This window comes from Urocampus carinirostris, chromosome 2 (genome assembly GCF_059441175.1).
Source record: "Urocampus carinirostris isolate Australia breed hairy pipefish chromosome 2, RoL_Ucar_1.0, whole genome shotgun sequence".
Classification (NCBI taxonomy): domain Eukaryota; kingdom Metazoa; phylum Chordata; class Actinopteri; order Syngnathiformes; family Syngnathidae; genus Urocampus; species Urocampus carinirostris.
The window spans coordinates 69,529,586-69,553,856 of NC_142350.1; the positions used below are offsets into that span (position 1 = coordinate 69,529,586).

The 24,271-nt window shown below is 43.1% G+C and overlaps 1 protein-coding gene across 1 annotated transcript in view; it reads right to left on the bottom strand.

Moving 5' to 3' along the window:
• LOC148373154 (copine-4-like) overlaps positions 1-24,271 on the bottom strand; it is a 65,462-nt gene that overhangs the window by 35,180 nt on the left and 6,011 nt on the right. The window contains exons 2-8 of the mRNA XM_088327653.1: positions 19,808-19,998; positions 16,039-16,221; positions 14,421-14,492; positions 9,979-10,053; positions 7,089-7,172; positions 6,928-7,017; positions 395-493 (exon numbers count right to left, since the gene is read on the bottom strand). Coding sequence (XP_088183779.1) covers positions 395-493; positions 6,928-7,017; positions 7,089-7,172; positions 9,979-10,053; positions 14,421-14,492; positions 16,039-16,221; positions 19,808-19,981 — 777 coding nt within the window. The 5' untranslated portion in view covers positions 19,982-19,998. The remainder of the gene's footprint in view (positions 1-394; positions 494-6,927; positions 7,018-7,088; positions 7,173-9,978; positions 10,054-14,420; positions 14,493-16,038; positions 16,222-19,807; positions 19,999-24,271) is intronic.

Here is a 24,271-nt window from a genome sequence, read left to right on the forward strand (position 1 = left end):
AAAGGAAGAAAGGAAAGAAGAACGGAAAAAATAAAGGGGTGTGTAAAGAGAGAGAAAGAAGAAATAAAGAAAAAAGGAAACAAACATAATAAAGGTAAGGGAAGAAAGAAGAAAGGAAGAGAGAAAGGGGTGTATAAAGAGAGAGAGAGAGAAAGAAGAATCAAGAAAAAAGGGAACAAACAGACCTCTTTACGCAATCTTCAATCTTTGTCCCGGTGAGTAAAAGGGGGCGGGGCTTATCTCCACCGAGTTTACATTAAAGTAACGACGGATTCGTCGTCGTAAAGCGACGTCCCGGTGTCGTATTTCGAGGACCTCGCGTCGCTCGATTTGCGTGGTGTAGCGTCGTAAGCCGAAGCTTACGCCGTTTGTGTCTCGGAGCGATTGTCGCTACCTGTCTTCCGTCAATGGCGCCGCGCATCTCTTGGAAGGTGGCCTCGAATTCTCCGATGTAGTCGTGTTTCCCGTTGGAGTCCCAGTCCCAAACCGTGCACTGCGGGGTCACACGCGCAAAAAACTCAATTAGCGTATTAAGGCGTGGAGAGCGAGAAGGGAAAAAGAAAGGAAAGATTAGGAAGGGAGGAAAATACCAAGAAGAATGATGAAGAGATGGAAGGGAGGAAAATACAAAGAAGAATGATGAAAAGAAGGAAGGGAAGTGGGGAAATATAAAGAGGATAGATGAAAAGTACAAAGAAGAAAGATAAAAAGATGAAAGAAAGAAAGAAAGAAAGAAAGAAAGAAAGAAAGAAAGAAAGAGAAAGAAAGAAAGGAGGGGCGGAAAAGGAACGAAGGAAGGAACAAGGGAAGGAAAAGAAAGAATCATCCCCCTCCATTCCCCTCCATTCATTTCCATTCTCCTCCATTCCTCTCATTTCCCATCCATTACCCTCCATTCCACTCCTTTTCCCTCCATTCATCTCGAATTCTCTCCATTCTTTTCTTCTCCTCTCCATTCTCCTCCATTCCTCTCCATCCCTCTCATTTCCCCTCCATTACCCTCCATTCCACTCCTTTTCCCTCCATTCATCTCGAATTCTCTCCATTCTTTTCTTCTCCTCTCCATTATCCTCCATTCCTCTCCATCCCTCTCATTTCCCCTCCATTTCCTTCTATTTCCTCTCCATTCCTCCCATTTTCCCTCCATTACCATCCATTCCCTCCATTCCTCTCCTTTCGTCTCCATTCTTCTTGTTTCCGCTCCATTCCTCTCCAGTCCTCTTCATTTCCCCCCATTCATCTACATTCATTTCCATTCCTCTCCATCACCTCAATTCCCTCCATTCCTCTCTATTCATCTCCATTCTTCTTGGTTCCTTTCCATTCCTCTCATTCCCCTCCATTTCTCTTCATTCCCCCCCATTACCAGACATTCCTTGACATTCCTCTCCATTCCCCTTCATTACCCCCCATTTCCCTCCATTCCACCTCTTTCCCCTCCATTCCTCTCCATTTTTTTCCATTCCCCTCCATTCCACTCCATTCCCATCCGTTCCTCTCCATTCTTTTCCATTCTCGTCCATTCCCCTCCATTCCCCTCCATTCCTCTTCATTCTTCTCCATTCCCCTCCATTCCCCTCCATTCCTCTCCATTCCTCTCCATTACTCCCGATTCCGCTCCATTCCTCTCCATTCCTCTCATTCCCCCCATTACCCCCTATTCCTCTCAATTCCCCTCCATTCCTCTCCATTCCTCTCTATTCCTCTACATTTCTCCCTATTCCCATCCATTTCCCCTCCATTCCTCTCCATTCCTCACAATTCCTCTCCTTTTTTCTCCATTCCTCTCCCTTCCCCTCCGTTCCTCTCCATTCCTCTCCATTCATCTCCAGTCCCCTCCACTGGTCCCCCCTCCAGTCCCCTCTCCTGCTCTCCGTCCCCTCTTTCCCCCTCCATTTCTCTCCATTCCTCTCCATTCTCTTCCAGTCTCCTCCATTCCTCTCCATCCCCCTCCATTCCTCTCCATTTCTCCCTATTCCTCTTCATTCCTCTCCCTTCTTCTCAATTTTCCTCAATTCCTCTCCATTCATCTCCATTCCTCCCTATTCCTCTCCATTCCTCTCCATTTCTCCCTATTCCTCTCCATTTGTCTCCACTCCTCTCCATTCTCCTCCATTCTTCTCATTCCTCTCCATTCCTCTCATTTGTTTTCACTGCATTCAATTCCCTTCAATTCTTCTCCAATCCCCTTCATTCCCCCATTCTCCTCCATTCCACTCCATTCTCCTCCATCCCTCTCCATTTTCCTCCAATCCTCTCCATTCCCCTCCATTCCCCCCATTACCCCCCATTCCTCTCAATTCCTCTCAATTCCCCTCCATTCCTCTCCATTTCTCTCTATTCCTCTCCATTTCTCCCTATTCCTATCCATTTCCCCTCCATTCCTCTCCATTCCTCACAATTCCTCTCCTTTTTTCTCCATTCCTCTCCCTTCCCCTCCGTTCCTCTCCATTCCTCTCCATTCATCTCCAGTCCCCTCCACTGCTCCCCCCTCCAGTCCCCTCTCCTGCTCTCCGTTCCCCTCTTTCCCCCTCCATTTCTCTCCATTCCTCTCCATTCTCTTCCAGTCTCCTCCATCCCCCTCCATTCCTCTCCATTTCTCCCTATTCCTCTTCATTCCTCTCCATTCTTCTCAATTTTCCTCAATTCCTCTCCATTCCTCTCCATTTCTCCCTATTCCTCTCCATTTGTCTCCATTCCCCTCCATTCCACTCCATTCTCCTCCATCCCTCTCCATTTTCCTCCAATCCTCTCCATTCCCCTCCATTCCCCTCCATTCCTCTCCATTCCCCTCCATTCCCCTCCATTCCTCTCCATTCCACTCCATTCTCCTCCATCCCTCTCCATTTTCCTCCAATCCTCTCCATTCCCCTCCATTCCCCTCCATTCCTCTCCATTCCTCTCCATTCCCCTCCATTCCCCTCCATTCCTCTCCATTCCACTCCATTCTCCTCCATCCCTCTCCATTTTCCTCCAATCCTCTCCATTCCCCTCCATTCCCCTCCATTCCTCTCCATTCCCCTCCATTCCCCTCCATTCCTCTCCATTCCTCTCCATTCCTCTCCATTACTCACGATTCATCTCCATTCCTCTCCATTCCTCTCAATCCCCCTCCATTCCTCTCCATTCCCCTCCATTCCTCTCCATTCCTCTCCATTCCTCTCCATTACTCACGATTCATCTCCATTCCTCTCCATTCCTCTCAATCCCCCTCCATTCCTCTCCATTCCTCCCTATTCCTCTCCATTCCTCTCCATTCCCCTCCATTCTTCTCATTCCTCTCCATTCCTTTCCGTTCCTCTCATTCCTCTCCATTCCTTTCCGTTCCTCTCCGTTCCTCTCCGTTCCTCTCCGTTCCTCTCTATTTTTCCCTATTCCTCTTCATTCCTCTCCATTCCCCTCTCCTCCTCTCCGTTCTCCTCCTTCCCCCTCCTTTTCTCTCCTTCCCCCTCCTCCTTTTCTCTTTCCTCTCTCCAATCCGCCCGAGTGTCTTCAAACATCAAATTTTCCCACTTCCCCATTTCAGTCACTCCATCGGCTGTCGATCGGCAAAGAGCTAAAAATAAGTGTCGCCGTATCCATGGCAACCACACAAACTCCACCAGGAATTCATTTCTTTCAATAGCAAAAAAACGGGACACCTTTCTTTATTGTCTGCGCCGGTTTTTAGCTAGCGTAGCTTCTGGACTATAAGTCGTAGTTTTTTTTTCACTGTTTGGCCAGGAGGGGGCACTTACCCAGACTTATCTGTGACGTTTTTAACTATTCTTAGCGGGTATATCATTTCACCTTTGATTTTCACATTCAACTACTAGGGGGCGCTCTAGAGCTGTGTCGATCCTTTCAACCTTGCCGTACCGTGTCGAAAAATGTCTTTTTTGACCAATCAGGAGAAGAATGTTCAGAAGATTGTTGTAGAATATAAACTTGCATTTTTAGAATAGATTTGCATACATTTGTTCAGAAGACTTGCTGAAATGTAGAAAGACTCTTGGGAAGGTCTCGGCGGACGAATTAGTATAAACAATCCTCCTTAAGGGAGGACAAGAGATAACGGCAAAGGGCAAACTGACCCAAACTTAAAAAGACTTCCAAATAAGGATGCCGCGTGAAAGGGACGGGACTACAACGTTTACACATGCTGTGTTGAAACTATAAAGACCCACGCATATCTGAGATTCGCTAAGTTTCCGGTTGAAATTGTTGTATCAATGAAAAAGAGCTCCCTCTGACGTCATTTGATTCCTGCATTCTTTGAACAAGTATGAGACGATTTCTCGACCTATCTTCTTCAACAAATTGGTCTTATCTTCATCAAGATGAGGCGTCGTTTCGACAAAGTCAATATTTTCGACTTGCTCAAAGGCACAAGGTGCAAATTCTCTGTGCTTTACGGTTCTATTACCTTTCCCTCGCTATTACCTTTACGTGTGTTTTTCTGAAAGTTTTTCTGCGCGTGTTTATGTATGTTTTTGTTTGTGTTTACATACAGTTTATGTGTTTACGTACGTTGATGTGTGTTTACTTTCATTTTTTGGGTTTACGTACCTTTGTGTGTGTATTTACAGACGGTTAATGTGTTTATGTACGTTTTGAGTGTTTACATACATTTTGTGTATTCGCGTACATTTTTGTGTCTTTATTTACTTATGTTTTATGTGTTTACATATGCTTTATGTGTTTACGTACTTTTTGTGTGTTTTTACGTTTTGTGTGTTTACGTACGTTTTGTGTATTCACGTACGTTTTTGTGTGTATTTACTTACGATTGATGTGTTTATGTACATTTTGTGTGTTTACGTACGTTTTGTGTGTTTACGTAAGTTAGTGTGTATTTAATGACACTTAATGTGTTTGCGTACGTTTTAAGTGTTGACAAATAGTTTGTGTATTTACGTACGTTTTTGTGTGTTTATTTACTTATGTTTTATGTATTTACGTACGCTTTATGTGTTTACCGATACTCTGTGCGTTATGTACGTATTCGTGTGTATTAACTTAGGCTTAGTGTGTTTATGTACGTTTTGTGTATTTACGTACTTTTTTGTGTGTATTTACTTGTGATTGATGTGTTTGCATACGTTTTGGGTGTTTAAGTAAATTTTGTGTTTTTGCCTACGTTTTTGAGTGCGTATTTATATACGTTTTATGTGTCTCCGTACACTTTGCGTGGTACGTTCGCTTTTTGTGTATTTACTTATGCTTAATGTGTTTGTGTACGTTTTGTGTGTTTACGTACGTTTTTGTGTGTTTACATACATTTTTGTGTGTTTACCTACACTTTGTATGTACGTACGTTTTGGGTTGTATTTACTTACGCTTAATGTACTTATGTACATTTTGTGCGTTACGTACGTTTTCGCGAGTATTTCCTTCGGCTTCATGTGTTTATGTACGTTTTGTGTGTTTACGTATGTTTTCAACTGTATTTATGAAAGTGTTTATGTACATGCTGATTGTTCAAAGGGGTTGGGAAAATAAGCATGGGCTTCTGACTAGCCCTTTTCCAACATTTTATGGGACATTATTTTGTTGTTGATTCATTGTTTTTGTCCTGTTTTTATTTTAATGTTCGAAATCAAGTTTTCATTCAATTCATTCATTCAAAAATTGTCATTTATTATATTGTTTACTGTTTATATTTGTTGCACTTAAAGTGTCGGATAAATCTGTTGCTGGTGAAGTGCAATAAAATATGACTACCGTATTTTCCGCACTATAAGGCGCACCTAAAAGCCTTTCTTTTTTTCAAAAGCTGACCATGCGCCTTATATATGGATCAATATTAAGTCTTGCAACTAACTTGCAGCCGCCGACTCGATTTTCCCCCGAACGCCAAGTAGTACGGGGTGTATGCTTGGATTTATTAACGGCGTTTTATTGGCTAACCAATGTGTCAAACATCATTTGAATGGATCACTATTGGCTAAAGTTATTCGGAGGTCAAGGGGAGGATCATTTTTATCATTTTCAGGCTGGCATTGGCTTGAACGGCAAAACAAAGCCTGCAATTGGCCGAAAAAGATGAATGTGTATAGCACGTGGCTGACAGCATACAGAAAGCATTTTTTACTATACTCTATTTGTCAATATTTTATTCTCCTGGATTGACTACACTCACGGATATAGAGGACATTGGCTGCACATTATTATGAACACAACGACTTCGGTGAGCTACTCCGGCTATATATCTTGTTTCAGACTGAACTCGATGTTTCTGTGATAAGCGGTGCAGATAATGGATGGAATGGAGTGTCTATTTTTAGATTAAACTCAATTCCAAGTGTTTATTGTCATATGCACAGTAAAGTTGCGAGCGAAAAAGAAAATAGAAACTAAGGAATGGTTGGCCTTTCTTGAATCCCAAGACTTTAACCTTTCGAATGATATTTGGAAGGATGCATTTGAGTGACATGGTACGGACACCGCATCCGCACGTGTCTACGACACGTATTTGCTTCTTTGCAAGCTTTGGGAATGTTAAGGGGGTAAGAAGTTTGCACGATCTGACTGTTTTGTCCACGTTCCCATTGTAGCGCCTTATAATCCGGTGCGTGTTATGTATGTCAAATCTAGGACCAAAAACTATTTTTTCGGGGTGCGCCCTATAACCCGGTGCGCCTTATAGTGCGGAAAATACGGTACTTGTTTGCTCTTCTCTACTCTATCAACTCTAATGCGGCTCAGAAGATGTCAAATTATTTTTAAAGTAATAAAAATAGTAACTTTCCCCGAAAACTACTTACTCTTATAATCCAGTAATTCAGTGACTAACCTTTTGGAAGAAGTAGCAAGTCATTAGAACTCATTACTCATTACTTTTGACATCAAAAGTGTTCAAAGGTTAATTCGACATTTTTTTGGGGCCCGGTGCGACTTATACTCCAAAGAGATTTCTAGTGCAGAAAATGAAATATATGCATGTACCTGCAGCTTCCGCTCATGGTCTCCATTACAAAGTGAGTTGAGGGAAACTTTGAAGGTTTTCCAAACGGGATTGAGATTATTCATCACCGTCTGTCGGCGACAACACAAAGTGAAACGAATCAGGGAAGACATTTGATGTGACGCCGCTGTTTTCTTCTTGCCTCTGTCCTGTAGACCAACTGCAGCGTGGCGTCCTCATTTAGACGATAGATTTCCAGGAAAGGGTCTGATTTACTGAAGAAGTCCTGGAGGGGATACACACAAACAGGTACACGCATCAATTTTCTATTCTATCGGGAGTGTCGGACTCATTTGAGCAGCGAGAAAAACAGGTCGATGGCCGGGGCGGAGGAGCAAAAGCAGAAACGGGTCCAGAAAATAGGTCGGCAAAAGGTATCAGGCAGGAAGACAGGGCAAAAACAGGTCAATGGCCGGGACAGAGGAGTAAAAGCAGAAACAGGTCCAGAAAAGAGGTTGGCAACAGTTATCCGGCAGAAAACAGGGAAAAAAACAGGTCGATGGCCGGGACAGAGGAGCAAAAGCAGAAACGGGTCCAGAAAATAGGTCGGCAAAAGGTATCAGGCAGAAAGACAGGGCAAAAACAGGTCAATGGCCGGGACAGAGGAGTAAAAGCAGAAACAGGTCCAGAAAAGAGGTTGGCAACAGATATCCGGCAGAAAACAGGGAAAAAAACAGGTCGATGGCCGGGACAGAGGAGCAAAAACAGAAACAAGTCCAGAAAAGAGGTCGGCAACAGGTATTAGGCAGGAAACAGGGCAAAAACAGGTCGATGGCCGGGACGGTGAAGCAAAAGCAGAAACGGGTCCAGAAAAAAGGTTGGCAACAGGTATCAGGCAGGAAACAGGGCAACAACAGGTCGATGGCCGGGACGTAGGAGCAAAAGCAGAAACGGGTCCAAAAAAGGTCGGCAATAAGTATCACCAAGGAAACAGGGCAACAACAGGTCGATGGCCAGGACGGTAAAGCAAAAGCAGAAACGGGTCCAGAAAAAAGGTTGGCAACAGGTATCAGACAGGAAAACAGGGCAGGTTAGTGTTGGAGAGTAAAAAAGCTTGCCTAGCTGAGAGCATAGGTTCGCAGACAGTCTGGCGGGTTTCTTTCGGAAGAAGGGAGATTAAAAAGAGTCCAACAGCCAATATGCTCCCGTGGCTGTTGGCCCCGAATCAGTAATCATGACAAGCAGTCTGAGAACCAGCTAAGTATCGGTCTCAAATTGCATTTCGGTTGCGTCTTGAGAGCAATTTCGTGGTGAACAAGATTTCAAAAAGAATTCTGGGAGTTTCCATTATGTATAAGGACGGGGAACAAATCGGTAATATATGTGAGAGCCCTCCAGCAGTCTGAGAACGAGTATCCGTCTCAAATTGCATTTCGGTCGGGTCTCGAGAGCATTTACTGTCGTGTTTATGAGGTTTTTTTTATTATTATCTCGTGTGCATGAGACTTGTCTTCATGTATGTGATAGGGTCTGACACACTTCCTTGTCATGAACCACAACAGGATCAGGACCCAAACGCGGGACCTTCTCACACAAGCTCATTATTTTACAGGAAATGGGCAGTCATGCACGTTAGGCAGCAGTCGGGCGAGAATTAATAGGAAGCCAGAGGCTGAAGAGATCGACACCAATTGCCCGAGTTGATATCGTACGGATGGGGTTGATTCCGGACAGAACGGGACAGACAAGATAGATAATGAAACAGGATATCGAAAATAAACAGGCCAAACGAGACGGGAACGAAAACTGGAGAAAATAACAAACAGGACAAAACCCGACGGAAACAAAACTGGAACCCGAAATGAAACAGGACAAAAATAAAAGGGAACAATACCGGACTGGAAATACCAACAGGAAAACAGGACCGAGTCAGAACCCACGTCTTGTGGGGCAGATGTTTGTTTGACGGGCTGACAAAGGAAGCAAGTGAGCACTGAGCCTAAATAGACAGAAAGCTAATTTCTCAACAAGCTGCTGCTGGTGCCAGACGGGCGGGGCCAATTGGGCACCATGCAATGGTGACACACACGGGCGCAGCCAAAATACAACTACAAGAATGCTAAAAAAATACTACAGCTATACTACAACAAATCTACTATGGAAATACCAGAAAAATACCACAGCGAAAATACTAGAAAAATTCATGAGCACGCCCAGAAACAGGCTGGTTGCGCCCATGTTTGGTGCCTTGTTTATGTATCCTTCGGTTTTAACGTGAGCGTACATATTTAATTTTCTTCTTCTATTTCTTCCCCAAAGTTTGCCCGGCTTTGTGAATACCCCAAGGACGTGGATCAAAAATTGCGGCTAGATAGGGAATCAAGTGCTGTATTTTGTTAGCGGTAGCCGTCCCTGTGGGAACATCAATTTTCAGGCTACATGCTAACTAGTAGATGCTAACTCGTAAATTTTCACAAGTCATGTCAACGGCTACATGTTACTGGATAAGGCTAACGGCTCCATGCTAACTAGTAAATGCTAATGAGTCATGCCAACGGCCGGATACTAACGAGTAAATACTTACGGCTACATGCTAACTAGTATATGAAAACCAGCAGATGCTAACGAGTCATGCCAACAACTACATGCTAACAAGGCAGGCTAATGGCTTCATGCTAACTAGTAAATGGTAACGGGTCATGCCAACAGCTACATGTTAATGAGTCAGGCAAACAGCAACATACTAACGAGTAAATACTTACAGCTACATGCTAACTAGTAGATGCAAACTAGTTGATGCGAACCAGTCATGCCAACGGCAACATGCTAACGAGTCATACGAACAGCTACATGCTGATTACTACATGCTACCGCTTTCATGCTAACAGCAACATTGCTATCGAGTCATACAAACAGCTACATGCTGATGACTACATGCTACTGCTTCCAGGTTAACGACCGCATGCTAACATCTGCTGGAGCCAAGCCCCGAATCTGACCATTGTTGCGGGAATTGTGTAGTTTTCGCGCTTATACTCGCGTGAGGGCGTGTTTGCGTGTTTGTGTGCGCAGGTACGTGTTTGCGTCATCACCTTGTCGTCCAGCTTCCTGGCACTGAAAGAAAGCTCGATGTAGTCGTCGTTCCCGGTCAGTTCCTCTGCCGTGATCTGAAAAAGTGACATAAAACCACCTTTAATCTTCAGTTCTGATGGCAGCTTATGGTCCTCTTAAGCATTGGCAACGTTAGCATCGTTAGCATTGCCCTCTGATCCTTTTTTCAAAATGAATACGTTGGGTCTGGCTTTACAGCGCTGTCAGCAACGCGTTGGGATGGCTAACGAATGAACGGTAACGAGTAGATGCTAACGTTCACAGGCTAACGACTACTGTACACACTAACGAGTCATGCTTCCGGCCACATGCTTACGACTAATGCTAACGGTTACATGCTAACAAATAGATGCTAACCAGTCATGCTAAGGCTCCATGCATATGAGTCATGCTAACGACTGAATGCTAATGAGTCATGCTAACAGCTACATGCTCACGATTTATGCTTCTGGCCACATGCTCACGAGTCTTGCTAACGGTTACATGCTAACAAATAGATTCTAACCAGTCATGCTAAGGCTCCATGCATATGAGTCATGCTAAAGACTGAATGCTAATGAGTCATGCTAACAGCTACATGCTCACGAGTCATGCTTCCGGCCACATGCTCTAGAGTCTTGCTAACAGCTACATGCTAACAAATAGATGCTAACCAGTCATACTAAGGCCCCATGCATATGAGTCATGCTAACAGCTTCATGCTCATGAGTTATGCGTCCTTCGACATACTTACGAGTCATGCTAAGGCTAAATGCTAACAAAGAGATGCCAACCAGTCATGCTAAGGTTCCTTGCATATGAGTCATGCTAAGGCTACATGCTAACAAAGAGATGCTAACCAGTCATGCTAAGGTTCCATGCATATGAGTCACGCTGAGGACTGAATGCTAACGGGTCATGCTAACAGCTACATGCTCACGAGTCATGCTTCCGACCACATGCTTACGAGTCATGCTAACGGCTACATGCTAACAAATAGATGCTCACAAGTTGTGGTATCTGCCATATGTTAACGATTTAGGCTACATGCTAACAGGTAGATGCTAAAAACTGCATGCCAGAGCCAAGCCCCAACTCTCACATTCTCCGCGGGAACTTTCGAGGCATCGTTATCAATGCCTTCCCCATAATCATCATTAACATCGCCTCCACTAAGCTAATCTTAACGATCGTCTTTCTCACCATCATCATCATCAACGCCATCATCTCATCATCTTTGACACTGTTGCCGTTATCATCCCTATGATTATCCGGATCATCATTAATCTTATTTTCATCATCGTAGCTGGCAATGTTTCCATGGTTATCACTTTAGTAGGATAGGACAACAATTAATCATTTATCTAGTGCAAGGGTACTTTTTGTCACTGAATAGCGCAAAGGGCACCCACTTTCATTTAAAATTCTAAAGTAGCAACTTGCTAAATAGATAAAAAGGTAGCTTGATAGTTAGCTAGAAAGGTTACAAAAACAAAAAGGAAGCTAGCTGAAAGAGTGAAAAGCCGTCAGATTGAAAGCTAAAACCAAGCTAGATAGAAAGGAGGCCAAAGTGTTGCTTGATAACAAGCCAAGAAGTGTAAAATATTAGGAAGATGGCATGCAAAAATTGTAAAAAGCTAACTCCAGCTAGTCAGATAGAAAGCTAAAAAAACTGGGTAGATAGATAGCTAGAAAAAAAGCCCAAATTTTAGCTTTATAACTAGCAAAAAAAAGATAATATGTTAGCCAAATAGCAAGCAAAATATTTTTTTAAAAAGCTAGCTTGATAGCTTGCTACATAGCTAAAAAGGTAGCTTGATAATTAGCTAGAAAGGTAAACGGGTAAAAAAAAACTAGACTAGACTATTATGACACCATCCCCTGATCTAAAACTTACATGAGGGCAAGGAAAAACCTGGATAGAACGCTAAAAACAAAGCTAGCTAGCTAGCTAGAAAGGAGCCTAAACTTTAGCTTAGTAATAACCAAAAAAAGTGTAAAATGTTAGCTAGATATTTTGCAAAAAAATGGCTAGATATGTCGCTATATATCTAAAAAGTCAGCTTGGGAGTTAGTTAGAAAAGTGAATAGGTATAAAATTAAAATGAAGTTTGATAGCCAGCTAAAAGTTAAAATCTGTCAAAATAGCAGGATAGAAAGCTAAAAACAAAGCTAAACAGTTAGAAGAAAAACCCAGAATTATAACTAGCACAAAAAGGTAAAATGTTAGCTAAATAGCATGCAAAAAATTTTATCAAAAGCTAGCTAGATAGCTTGCTAAATAGCTAAAAAAATAGCTTGATAATGAGCTAGAAATCGGGTAAAAAAAAAAAAAAACTAATAGGGAGCTAGTTAGCCTGCTAAATAGCTAAGAGGGTAGCTTGATAGTTAGCTCGAAAGGTTAAAAGACACTAAAAGGAAGCTAGATAGCTAGCTGAAAGAGTAACAATACATCCAATAGAAAGCTAATAACAAAGCTGGATAGTTAGCTAGAAAATAGCCCAAATTTTAGCTTTATAACTTGCAAAAAAAGATAATACTGTTAGCTAAATAGAATGCAAAATATTTTTTAAAAGCTAGCTAGAAAGCTTGCTAAATAGCTAAAAAAGGTAGCTAGATAATTAGCTCAAAAGGTAAACGGAGAGCTAAATAGCTAGGAGGATGGCCAGCTAAAAGCTAAATAGGTAGCCAGATAGCTAGCTAGTGTTTTGCTCATTCGTTTTATAAAACCCATGAATTGAAATTGAGTTTCTTGTATTTCCTGTAAATGAAATCAATCAAAACATGAATAAATCAATCTGTTCAATACACAAATGGATTCTAATGATATGCTTTTAATGAATTGCTTGAAAATAATCATCAATACTTGAAAAGATTTACTTTTGTTCATGAAGCTGAAAACTGTATTTGAATTTCGTCACGGTTTCCATGGCGCCCAATTACTTACTCGTGTATAAAGTATCGATCCCGTCTGTTACGTCCTGTCCGGTATCTGCTAGTGTATCTGGTATCGAGCCAGTCTGTCTCATCCTGTCCGATATCTTGCTCCCGTCTCCGGTATCGATCCCATCTATCTCGTCCTGTCCAGGATCTTGCGCCAGTCTCCAGTATCCGTTATCGATCCCATCTATCTTGTCCTCTCCGGTATCTTTCTCCAGTATCTGGTATCGATCCCATCTGTCTCGTCCTGTTCAGTATCTTGCTCCAGTATCCGGTATCGACCCTGCCTGTCTTGTCCTGTCCGGTATCTTGCTCCAGTCTCCAGTATCCGTTATTGATCCCATCTATCTTGTCCTGTCCGGTATCTTGCTCCAGTATCTGGTATCGATCCCATCCGTCTCGTCCTGTTCAGTATCTTGCTCCAGTATCCGGTATCGATCCCATCTGTCCCATCCTGTCCGGTATCTTGCTCCAGTATCCGGTATCAATCCCATCTGTCCCATCCTGTTCGGTATCTTATTTGTGTATCTAGTAACTGGTATCGATTCCATCTCTCCTACCCTGTCCGGTATCTTGCTCGTGTATAAGGTATTGATCCCATCTGTTCCGTCCTGTCCGGTATCTGCTCGTGTATCTGGTATCGAGCCTGTCTGTCCCGTCCTGTCCTCTATCTTGCTCCAGTTTCCGGTATCGATCCTTCCTGTCTCGTCCTGTCTGGTATCTTGCTCCAGTCTCCAGTATCCGGTATTGATCCTGTCTGTCTCGTCCTGTCCAGTATCTTGCCCCAGTCTCTAGTATCAGGTATCTATCCGGTATGTTTCATCCTGTCCAGTATCTTGCGCCAGTCTCCAGTATATAGTATCGACCCTGCCTGTCTTGTCCTGTCCGGTATCTTCCTCCAGTCTTCAGTATCCAGTATGGATCCCATTTGTCTCATCCTGTCCGGTATCTTGCTCCAGTATCCTGTATCGATCCTGTCTGTCCTGTCCGGTACCTCGCTTCTGTATCCGGTTTCGGTCCTGTCTGTCCCGTCTTATTCGGTATCTTGCTCGTGTATCGATTCCGTCTGTTCCATCTTGTGTGGTACCTACTCGTGTGTCCTGTATCGATCCCATCTGTCCTGTCCGGTTGCCTGCCTCTGACTTCTCTGCCTTACTTCATCCGCCCAGCGATCGCCGAATCACTGGCTTTTTTTGTCTACCCGCATGACTGCCCCATTCCCGAAAAAAAAAAACTTGTGTGAAAACGTTACGCGTCTGGGTCCACCGTCTGTTCGGCTTCTGACAAATTTCTCAAATGACAATGTATTAGAGATAGATAGATGTCTAGATAGATACTTTATTCACACTTCCAGCAGTATCCTTGTGTTCTTTATTAACAGAGTAACAGGATGGCCTCGGGGTGCTGTGTTGTAGTTAGCATTATTATTTGGTTTATACTGTGTTATTACGATGTTATTACCAGGGTGCTCATTTTAAAGAATAGGGTCCCGATGTCCACTCACCGTCACGATGGTCTTCCCCACGTTGCCTCCAGGCCTCAGCAAGGCTTTGGACAGTTTCCTCTGAGAAATGATCTTTAAGTACACACCAACACGTATTAGCCGACGTTAGCCGATAGTCGTGGGTCTAAACCGGGGGTGGGGGGCCGTATCGGGCACGAAAGACTAGGCCGAGGGGCAGATCCCGTTTTTCGTTCCGGTCAAGTCTTGTATTCTAGTTGTATTTAGGCCGTAAAATTTATGTAATTGTATTTTTGTAGTATTTTTGTCATCATATTTCTGCAGTGATAGTATTACTTAAGTGGTATTTTTGTAGTATTTCTGTAAAAATATTTTTGTTGTATTTCTTTAATATTTCGTAATATTATTAAAGTATTTCTATAGTATTTTTGTAGTATTTCCATTGTATGTCTTAGTGATATATTTGTACTATTTTGTAGGTTTCTTGTAATTGTATTTTTGTAGTATTTTTTTTGTCATAATATTTCTGCAGTAATAATATTACTGCAGTAGTAATTTTGTTTTTATAGTATTACTGTAAAAGTATTGTTGTTGTATTTCTTTAATGTTTTGTCATAATAATATTTCTATAGTATTTTTGTGGTATTTTCAATGTATATTTTAGTGGTATATCTGTAGTATTTTGTAGTTTTATTGGAGTTTTATTTTTGTAGTATTTCTGTCATAATATTTCTGCAGTAATAGTATTACTGTAGTGGTATTTTTTTATTATAGTATTACTGTAGTGGTATTTTTGTAGTATTTATGCCATAATATTACTGTAATTGTATTTTTGTAGTATTTTGTCATAACATTTCTGCAGTGATAGTATTACTGACGTGGTATTTTTGTAGTATTTCTGTAAAAGTATTTTTGTTGTATTTCTTTGATATTTTGTAATATTGATAGAGAATTTCTATGGTATTTTTGTAGTATTTTAGTGGTACATATGTTGTATTTTGTAGTTTTATTGTAGTATTGTTTTTGTCGTATCGTTTTGTAATATTTCTGTCGGAGTGTTTTCGTATAATAGTATAACTTTAAGGGTATTTTTGCAGTATTTGGGAATATTTACATCGTAGTATTCGTCAAACATTTCTGTGGTATTTTTATCATATTCTAATTGTAGATTTCTGTCGTATTTTTCTAGTATTTCCATTGTAGTATCTTTTTAGTATTACTGTTCTTTTTCTGTATTTCTATTGTAATATTTAATAGTATTTTTACTATAAATTTACAGCAGTAGCATTTTTGAAGTATTTCTATAGTATTTTCTTCTTTTCAGAATAAAAGCAAAAAATTATTAGGTCCCTGTTTTAAGGACTCAATGGGATACTAGGTTTTGTAGTAAATGTGTAGTATTTCTGTAGTATTACTGTCGTAGTATATTTTGTAGGATTTTTGAAGTATATCTATAGTGGTATATTTGTTGTAGATACAGAAATGGACCACCAAAAGAAAGACTTTATTTACCGTGCTATCGTATAGAAAATCATGATATTTCGGTCATTTTATTTTGGCGGGCCGGATAACGAATGTGGCCCGTGGCCCAGGTTCGCCCACCCTCGGTCTAAAGCCGGTTTCAAACGGTCACGGTAGACGGGCGGGAATCGAACGTCACCTGTCCCAGCGTGCACTCCACCGCGCCCAAAAAGTCGGCGTCCTTCAGGCCGTTGAAGTTGCTGTTGTTGATGTCGTAGAGCTCGAAGCGCAAACGCTGCACCTCTTCAAAATAAAAGTCTAGAGTGAAGACTTTGGAGTAGCTCGGGTTGACGCAACTGCGCATCACCTCCGTGCGGTCCACCTGTGGTGGGAGCAGCAAGCCATAAGGTTTATTACTTCTCTGCGTGATTACTGTCGTGTATTACTCTCTGGTCCCCCGTGTGGAGCATTGAATTTTTGCAGCTGCCTTTGAGATCTTTGACTTAAGACAAGAAAGTTTGATCATATCACTCCTGTATTAGCTAACGTTTATGTCACGGTTGCCGTGGCGCCCAATTGGCCCCTTGTTGACAGATTGGCTCCCCGTCAGTAAACTCTGTCCTGTCAGTCCCCTTTTGGTCGGTCCGTCTGCAAATCTCTGTTTTTACACAGTGAAGGATTTTGTACATCTGACTAAAAAGATTTGATACGATCGAATGCAAATGACATTTAATGCAAAAGATATCCACTGGCTGGTCTGTGGTGCGATGTCAGGGCACCCTGGTGGAAAATGTTGTTTACAGGAACGGCAGGAACGGGACGTAAGGCTGATAAGATAATCAGGACATCCAGACGCAGAAAGGCCCTGATGACGTAGAAACGCTCGGTGTTGTTTTGAGTATTCCGGACATGGCGACGCTCCTCGACGAGATGGTGAAGCCCAGGGGGGCTTCCTTGGCACGCCCATGGGAGGAGTTGGCACACCATTATGCAGGGAGATGATGGTCAATAGGAGAGAGCTAAAGGACTTGAGAAAAAGGCTTCCCACGGACGCCAACGACACTAATTCGTCTGTTATCGATGGAGTACACTTAGTTAAACTGTTAACGTAATTAAATCTGCCCCCGTGTGAAAATGTCGGCTTTTCTATCAAGAAACGAGCGCGCATAAATTGTTGGGTGAATGTAGATTGTGTTTGGTTAATGGAGTCAGATAACTCATTCGAACAATTTGGTAAACGCTACATTTTGATATTTCATTCCCAACAATGGCAAGCCCTTTTTCACCTGTCCCGTTTTTTACTCCTGTTTGTCTCCCGCTACGATCTGTTTTGATCTCGACCACGTCTGTTCCCCCGTCCTGAATTATGACCTGTTTTTGATCTCGACCACGTCTACTCTCCTCTCCTGGCTTTGGAATTGTTTCCAATCCCGACCACATTTTTGCTCTCCTATCCCAGCTACTGACCTGGTTTTTCCGTGGAAGTCCCACTTCCGCGTTTAGATCGACTTGCTTCCCGCGTCCAGCGATCCCCGGATCGTGAGCGCAACCCTTTCCCTTTCTTCTAATAAAACTTGTAAGAAACGCTATGCAAGTGGGTCCTGTTTCCGTTCTGGGCCTGACAGTTTAAGGTTGTTTTACGAACATACGGATGTTTGCATGGAGATGCCTGTCAATCCCCTGTTGTCAGTCCGTCTGCGAACCTCTGTGTATACAAGGCCAGCCTTTTTCGACCTTGACTTCCACCTGTCCCATTTTTTGCTCCTGTTTGTCTCCAGCAACGACCTGTTTTGATCCCGACCATGTGTGCTCTCCTGTTCCGGCTCCTCCTATTTTTATTCCGACCACCCTGGTCATGACTATTCTAACCCAGTCCTGTCAATCCCCTGTTGTCAGCCTGTCTGTGAACCTCAGTGTATGCTAGGCAAGCATTTTTCCACCCTGACTCCCACCTGTCCTGTTTTTTGCTCCCGTTTGTCTCCGGTTACGACCTGTTTTGATTCCGACCACGTGTGCTCTCCCGTTCCGGCTCCTCCTATTTTCATTCCGACCACCCTGGTCATGTCATGACTATTTAAACCCAGTCCTGTCAATCCCCTGTTGTCAGCCTGTCTGTGAACCTTTGGGTATACAAGGCTAGCCTTTTTTGACCCTGACTTCCACCTGTCCCATTATTTTGCTCCCGTTTGTCTCCAGCTACGACCTGTTTTGATCCCAACCACGTCTGCTCTCCCGTTCCGGCTACAACCTGTTTTGATTCCGACCACCCTGGTCATGTCATGACTATTTGAACCCAGTCCTGTCAATCCCCTGTTTTCAGCCTGTCTGTGAACCTCAGTGTGTACTAGGCAAGCCTTTTTCAACCCTGACTCCCACCTGTCCCTTTTTTTGCTCCCGTTTGTTTCCTGCTACGACCTGTTTTGATCCCGACAACGTGTGCTCTCCTGTTACGGCTACAATCTGTTTTGATTCTGACCACCTGGTCATGTCATGACTATTTGAACCCAGTCCTGTCAATCCCCTGTTGTCAGCCTGTCTGTGAACCTCAGTGTATACTAGGCAAGCCTTTTTCAACCCTGACTCCCACCTGTCCCATTTTTTTGCTCCTGTTTGTCTCCAGCTACGACCTGTTTTGATCCCAACCACGTGTGCTCTTCCGTTCCGGCTACGACCTGTTTTGATCCCGACCACGTCTGCTCTCCCGTCCCGGCTTACGACCCATTTTTGATCCCGACTACATCTACTCTCCCGTCCCGGCTTACGACTCGTTTCCGATCCCAACCACATTTTTGTTCTCCTGTCCAGGCTATCGACCTGTTTTTCCGTCCCTGACACCGACATCTCCCGCTATGTAAGATCCACTTCCGTATTCGGATCACAATCCGATTGCGAGAGCGACTCGCTTCCCGGATCGCCAAACAAATAAAGATGACTTGGCGATTAGCATGTAGTCATAAGCATGTAGCCGTTAGCATGTAGTTGTTAGCATCTACTTGTTAGCTTGCAGTCATTAGCTACAAGATAAACACTGTGTAATGACACAGTAATAACACGGTAATAACACAGTCATAATAAAATGAACGGAAAGGATTTAGCATGTCGTCATTAGCATGTAGTCGTTGGCATGTTGTTGTCATTAGCATGTCATGTGCGGCCCCCGTCTCTTATTTTCCTCATGCTGAGGTTTTTGAGTTTTCCCTTGCCCTCGTGTCGGTTTTAGATCAGGGGATGCTGTCATAATAGTCTGTCAAGCTCTTGCTACTTCTTGTGATTAAGGGCCAAACAAATAAAGATGACTTGACTTACAATTAGCATGTAGTCATAAGCATGTAGCCGTTAGCATGTAGTTGTTAGCATCTACGTGTTAGCTTGCAGTCATTAGCTACAAGATAAACACTGTGTAATGACACAGTAATAATGAAATGAATGGAAACGAGTGGGCCCGCTCATTTTCAATTAGCATGTAGTTGTTAGCATGTTGTTCTCATTAGCATACCATGTTCGGCCCCCGTCGCTTATTTTACTCATGCTGGGGTTTTTGAATTTTTCCTTGCCCTCATGTCGCTTTTAGATCAGGGGATGCTGTCATAATAGTCCCTAGTCTGTACAGCCCTTTGAGACTCTTTGTGATTAAGGGCGTCACAAACAAACAGGACTTGACTTGAGGTTTTTGAGTTTTTCCTTGCCCTCATGTGGGTTTTAGATCATGGGATGGTGTCCTCATAGTCCGTTCAGCTCTTGAGACTTCTTGTGTTTAGGGACTAACAAATACAAATGGCTTGACTTGACTAATTGTTAGCATGTCATGCTCTGTCCCTTCTCAAGGTTTCTTATTTTCCTCATGTTGAGGTTTTTTCAGTTTTTCCTTGCCGTTATGTAGGTTTTAGATCAGGGGATGGCGTCATAATAGTCTGTTGTTTGCAATAATCGGTGGTCTAGCGTGTGATGCGGTTGCCACGGCGACGCACCTCCATCCACTGTCCGTGCGACTGCATGTTGAGCACGACGCAAGGGTCGGGTTTGGATAAAGCGTCCCGGTCGCTGATCCCTTTACACGTCAGCCTCAGCTCCACTTTGGTCAGGCAGGGCGAATCCAGCAGACCCAACGAGTCGCACGCCGAGTCGTAGATGTCGCTCATCATGATCGCGCCGCCGAAGTCTGCCGAGAAAAGGCACGAGTGGGGTCAGCTGCTTATACGCAGAGACAGAAATATGGCGGAAAGGGAACCTCCTTTAGTCAGCAACATTCAAGCCACGTTCAAAATTCGTCTAAGAGATGCTGGGCTTTATACTATAGATCACGTGATGTTTTTCTCGGAATCCAAAGTATTTTTTCTCAGAATCGGCTCGCTTGGTCAACAACTTGTGATTTCTTGTATCAACATTATCTCATAACCTCCTGCCAGATGTCTGTTGTCAGCTCAAAGGCTGCTGACTTACAGTTAATCCACAACACTGCTGCTTCTGTTGTAATGAGATTGCAGATGGGCGCTTTTGACCCCAGACAACTTTTTAACTTTCCGAAGAATCGAGTGCAATTGCACCTCCACTACACAAGGGGGCAGTGGCGCTCTCCTTGGCAGTGTTTTAACCACCAGGCTGTGCATTAAGCAAAAAGTAGAAACATTGAGTATGACGTGAAGATACCCTCAAGTGACCCCATGAAGAAAATAATTACCCAGGATGTGTCATGAACCGGATCAGGACCCAAACGCGTGACGTTTCTCACACAAGCCTTTTATTTTACGGGAAATGGGGAGTCATGCACGTTAGGCAACAGTCAGGGGTGGAATGATAGGAGGCTAGAGGCCGACAAGATCGATACCAATTGCCCGAGCAGATATCGGACAGATGGGGTCGATACCGGACAGAACGGGACAGAAAGGGTTGATATCAAAACAGGATATCGAAAATAAACAGGACAAACTAGAGGGGAACGAAACTGGAAACCGATATTAAACAACAGGACGGACAGGATTGAAATGAAATGAAATGAAATGATCTGCATTTCTATAGCGCTTTTCAAGTCAATGACTTCCCAAAGCTCTTTACAATGTGCTTCACATTTCCCAATAGCGGCCGTGCAGCCATGTAAGGCGCTAACCTGCTTATTGGGGGTAATTGGGGGTTCAATGTCTTACCCAAGGACACTTCGACATGTAACACGGACAAGCCGGGATTCGAACTGGGATCCCTTAATCCTAAAACGATCGCTCTACCTCCTGAGCAACTTCCGCCCCCTGCTGCCGGATTGATATCAAAACAGGATATAGAAATTAAACAGGACAAACTAGACGGGACAAAACTGGAAAGCGATATAACAATGGGACGGACAGGATTGATATCAAAACAGGATATGGAAATTAAACATGACAAACTAGACGGGACAAAACTGGAAAGCGATATAACAATGGGACGGACAGGATTGATATCAAAACAGGATATCGAAATTAAACAGGACAAACTAGACGGGAACGAAACTGGAAAGCAATATTAAACAACGGGACAGACAGGAATGATATCAAAACAGGATATCGAAATTAAACAGGACAAACTAGACGGGACAAAACTGGAAAGCGATATAACAATGGGACGGACAGGATTGATATCAAAACAGGATATCGAAATTAAACAGGACAAACTAGACGGGAACGAAACTGGAAAGCAATATTAAACAACGGGACAGACAGGATTGATATCAAAACAGGATATCGAAATTAAACAGGACAAACTAGACGGGACAAAACTGGAAAGCGATATAACAATGGGACGGACAGGATGGATATCAAAACAGGATATCGAAATTAAACAGGACAAACTAGACGGGAACGAAACTGGAAAGCAATATTAAACAACGGGACAGACAGGATTGATATCAAAACAGGATATCGAAATTAAACAGGACAAACTAGACGGGACAAAACTGGAAAGCGATATAACAATGGGACGGACAGGATTGATATCAAAACAGGATATCGAAATTAAACAGGACAAACTAGACGGGAACGAAACTGGAAAGCAATATTAAACAACGGGACAGACAGGATTGATATCAAAACAGGATATCGAAATGAAACAGGACAAACTAGACGGGACAAAACTGGAAACCGATATAACAATGGGACGGACAGGATTGATATCAAAACAGGATATCGAAATTAAACAGGACAAACTAGACGGGAACGAAACTGGAAAGCAATATTAAACAACGGGACAGACAGGATTGATATCAAAACAGGATATAGAAATTAAACAGGACAAACTAGACGGGACAAAACTGGAAACCGATATTAAACAACAGGACGGACAGGATTGATATCAAAACAGGATATCGAAATTAAACAGGACAAACTAGACGGGACAAAACTGGAAAGCGATATAACAATGGGACGGACAGGATTGATATCAAAGCAGGATATCGAAATTAAACAGGAAAAACTAAACGGGAATGAAACTAGAAACCGATATTAAACAGGAGAAAATAAACGGGAACAATACCGGACAGGAAATACCAACAGGAAACAGGACCGAGTCAAAACCCACGTCTTGCGAGGCAGAGGTTCGTTGACGGACTGACAAAGGAAGAGTAAGAGCACTGAGCTTAAATAGACGGAAAGCCAATCAGTCAACGAGCCGCAGCTGGCGCCACACGGGCGGGGCCAATTGGGCGCCATGGCAACTGTGACAGGATGAGAAGAAATCTGTCAACCGGAAACGAGTGCCGGAAAGCACTATGTAAAATACAAACTACGGAGACTCGAAAAGAACAAAATTTCACATTAGATTTTTTTTTTTGTTCAGCCTCTTTGAGGATTTTGAGTACCCGTAGCAGCAAGACAAAATCAGAATCCTAGATGTGAGACACATGTTATGTAATAGAATACAAATTTCAAAACCTCTGAATATTTTTTGAAAAAATCCATTTTGCAACTTTTTGATTTTCCGTCGCCATCTCCTGGCTTATGTCATCATTGCAGCCTGGGTTGGTTCGTTCATGATGCGCGTGCAAGTACATCCATATTTTAGACCCACTCTTCTTTTTTTATCTTTCTCAGGGTTTGGTTTGGTGTTTGGACTCTAAGTCGGCCTTTATTTATTTTCACCATTTTCATACTACAAACAAATAAAAAAATCCCAGGGAAGAGCATAATGTCTACTCAAACTTAACTGTCCACCCCCATTCATCCGACCAAAGGTTGCCCGCCCCAAACAGCTTTCCTAAAAGCAAGGTAAAAGCAGATGGGCACAGTATGTTGGGGTTCGACAGACTTCCTACCACCAGATGGCCCCAACCGGGTTTTGAACTGGGCACAGGTCACTGTGCCCAATTATCCAGAAAAGGACATTTTGGACCTTGCTCGTTGTTGAGTGGTTAACACTAGGAAAGCCTTTTTTGACCCTGACTCCAGCTTCTTTTTGCTCATGTCTGTCCCCCGGCTTCGACCCGTTTTAGATACTAACCACGTCTACTCTCCCGTCCCCGTTTTTGACCTCTATTTGTCCCCGACCACGTTTATTCTCCTTTACTGGCTTACGACTCGCTTCCGACCCTGACGACGTTATGCTCTCCTGTCCCGGCGACTGACCCGTTTTTCTGTTTCTGACACTGCCATCGCTCGTCACGGAAGATCCACTTCCGAGTTCAGAGCGACCTGCTTCCTGTGTCCAGCAATCACGGGATCGTGGGCGCAACCCTTTCTCTCTCTTCCAATAAAACTTGTGAGAACCGAAACGCAAGTGGGTCCTGTCTTTGTTCCGGTCTTGACATTTCCACCAGCACCTTTGGTTTGTTTGACTTCTTTTCTGGTTGCTTTGTGACTTTAATCCTTGCATTTTATTCCTCGGGTTTTGGTCTTTTGTTTCCCGTTTGGACTCGGTCAGGTTTGGTTTGGACATTTCCATTTTTTGTTTGTTTTTCACTTTGTCCCTCCTTTTGTTTTGAAATGAACTTCCTCTTTTTGAGCACCCCTGCCTCCAGTTCCTGCTTCCCCCGCATGGGTCCTTGATCTTCTTAAACTTAACACAGTAGGAAAAAAGCATCTTTGAACTCAGATGACCATCGTTAAGACATATTTAATAGAGAAAATATTGAACTTTGGTAGGACACCTCCAACGACGCACCCCACCTTTAATTATTTTTATTTATTTATTTTACCAGTAGGGAGCGCTAATAATGCAAAATGTCTCTTTTATGATTTAAATGATGAAAAACTCAACCGTAACCTACGATAAAAAAAAATTAAAGTTGAGGTTTTCATGATTACTGATGCAGGGCACCTGAGGCTGCCCTGTTGGCGCCAACAGCCTCGGACCCTGATTGGCTGTCGGACTCTTTTTAAACCCCCGCCTTCCTGACAACATTCGTCGGATCGTCTGCAAACCAACGCTCCCAGCTAGGCAAGCTTTTGTGACTCTCCGACTGTATCTTGCCC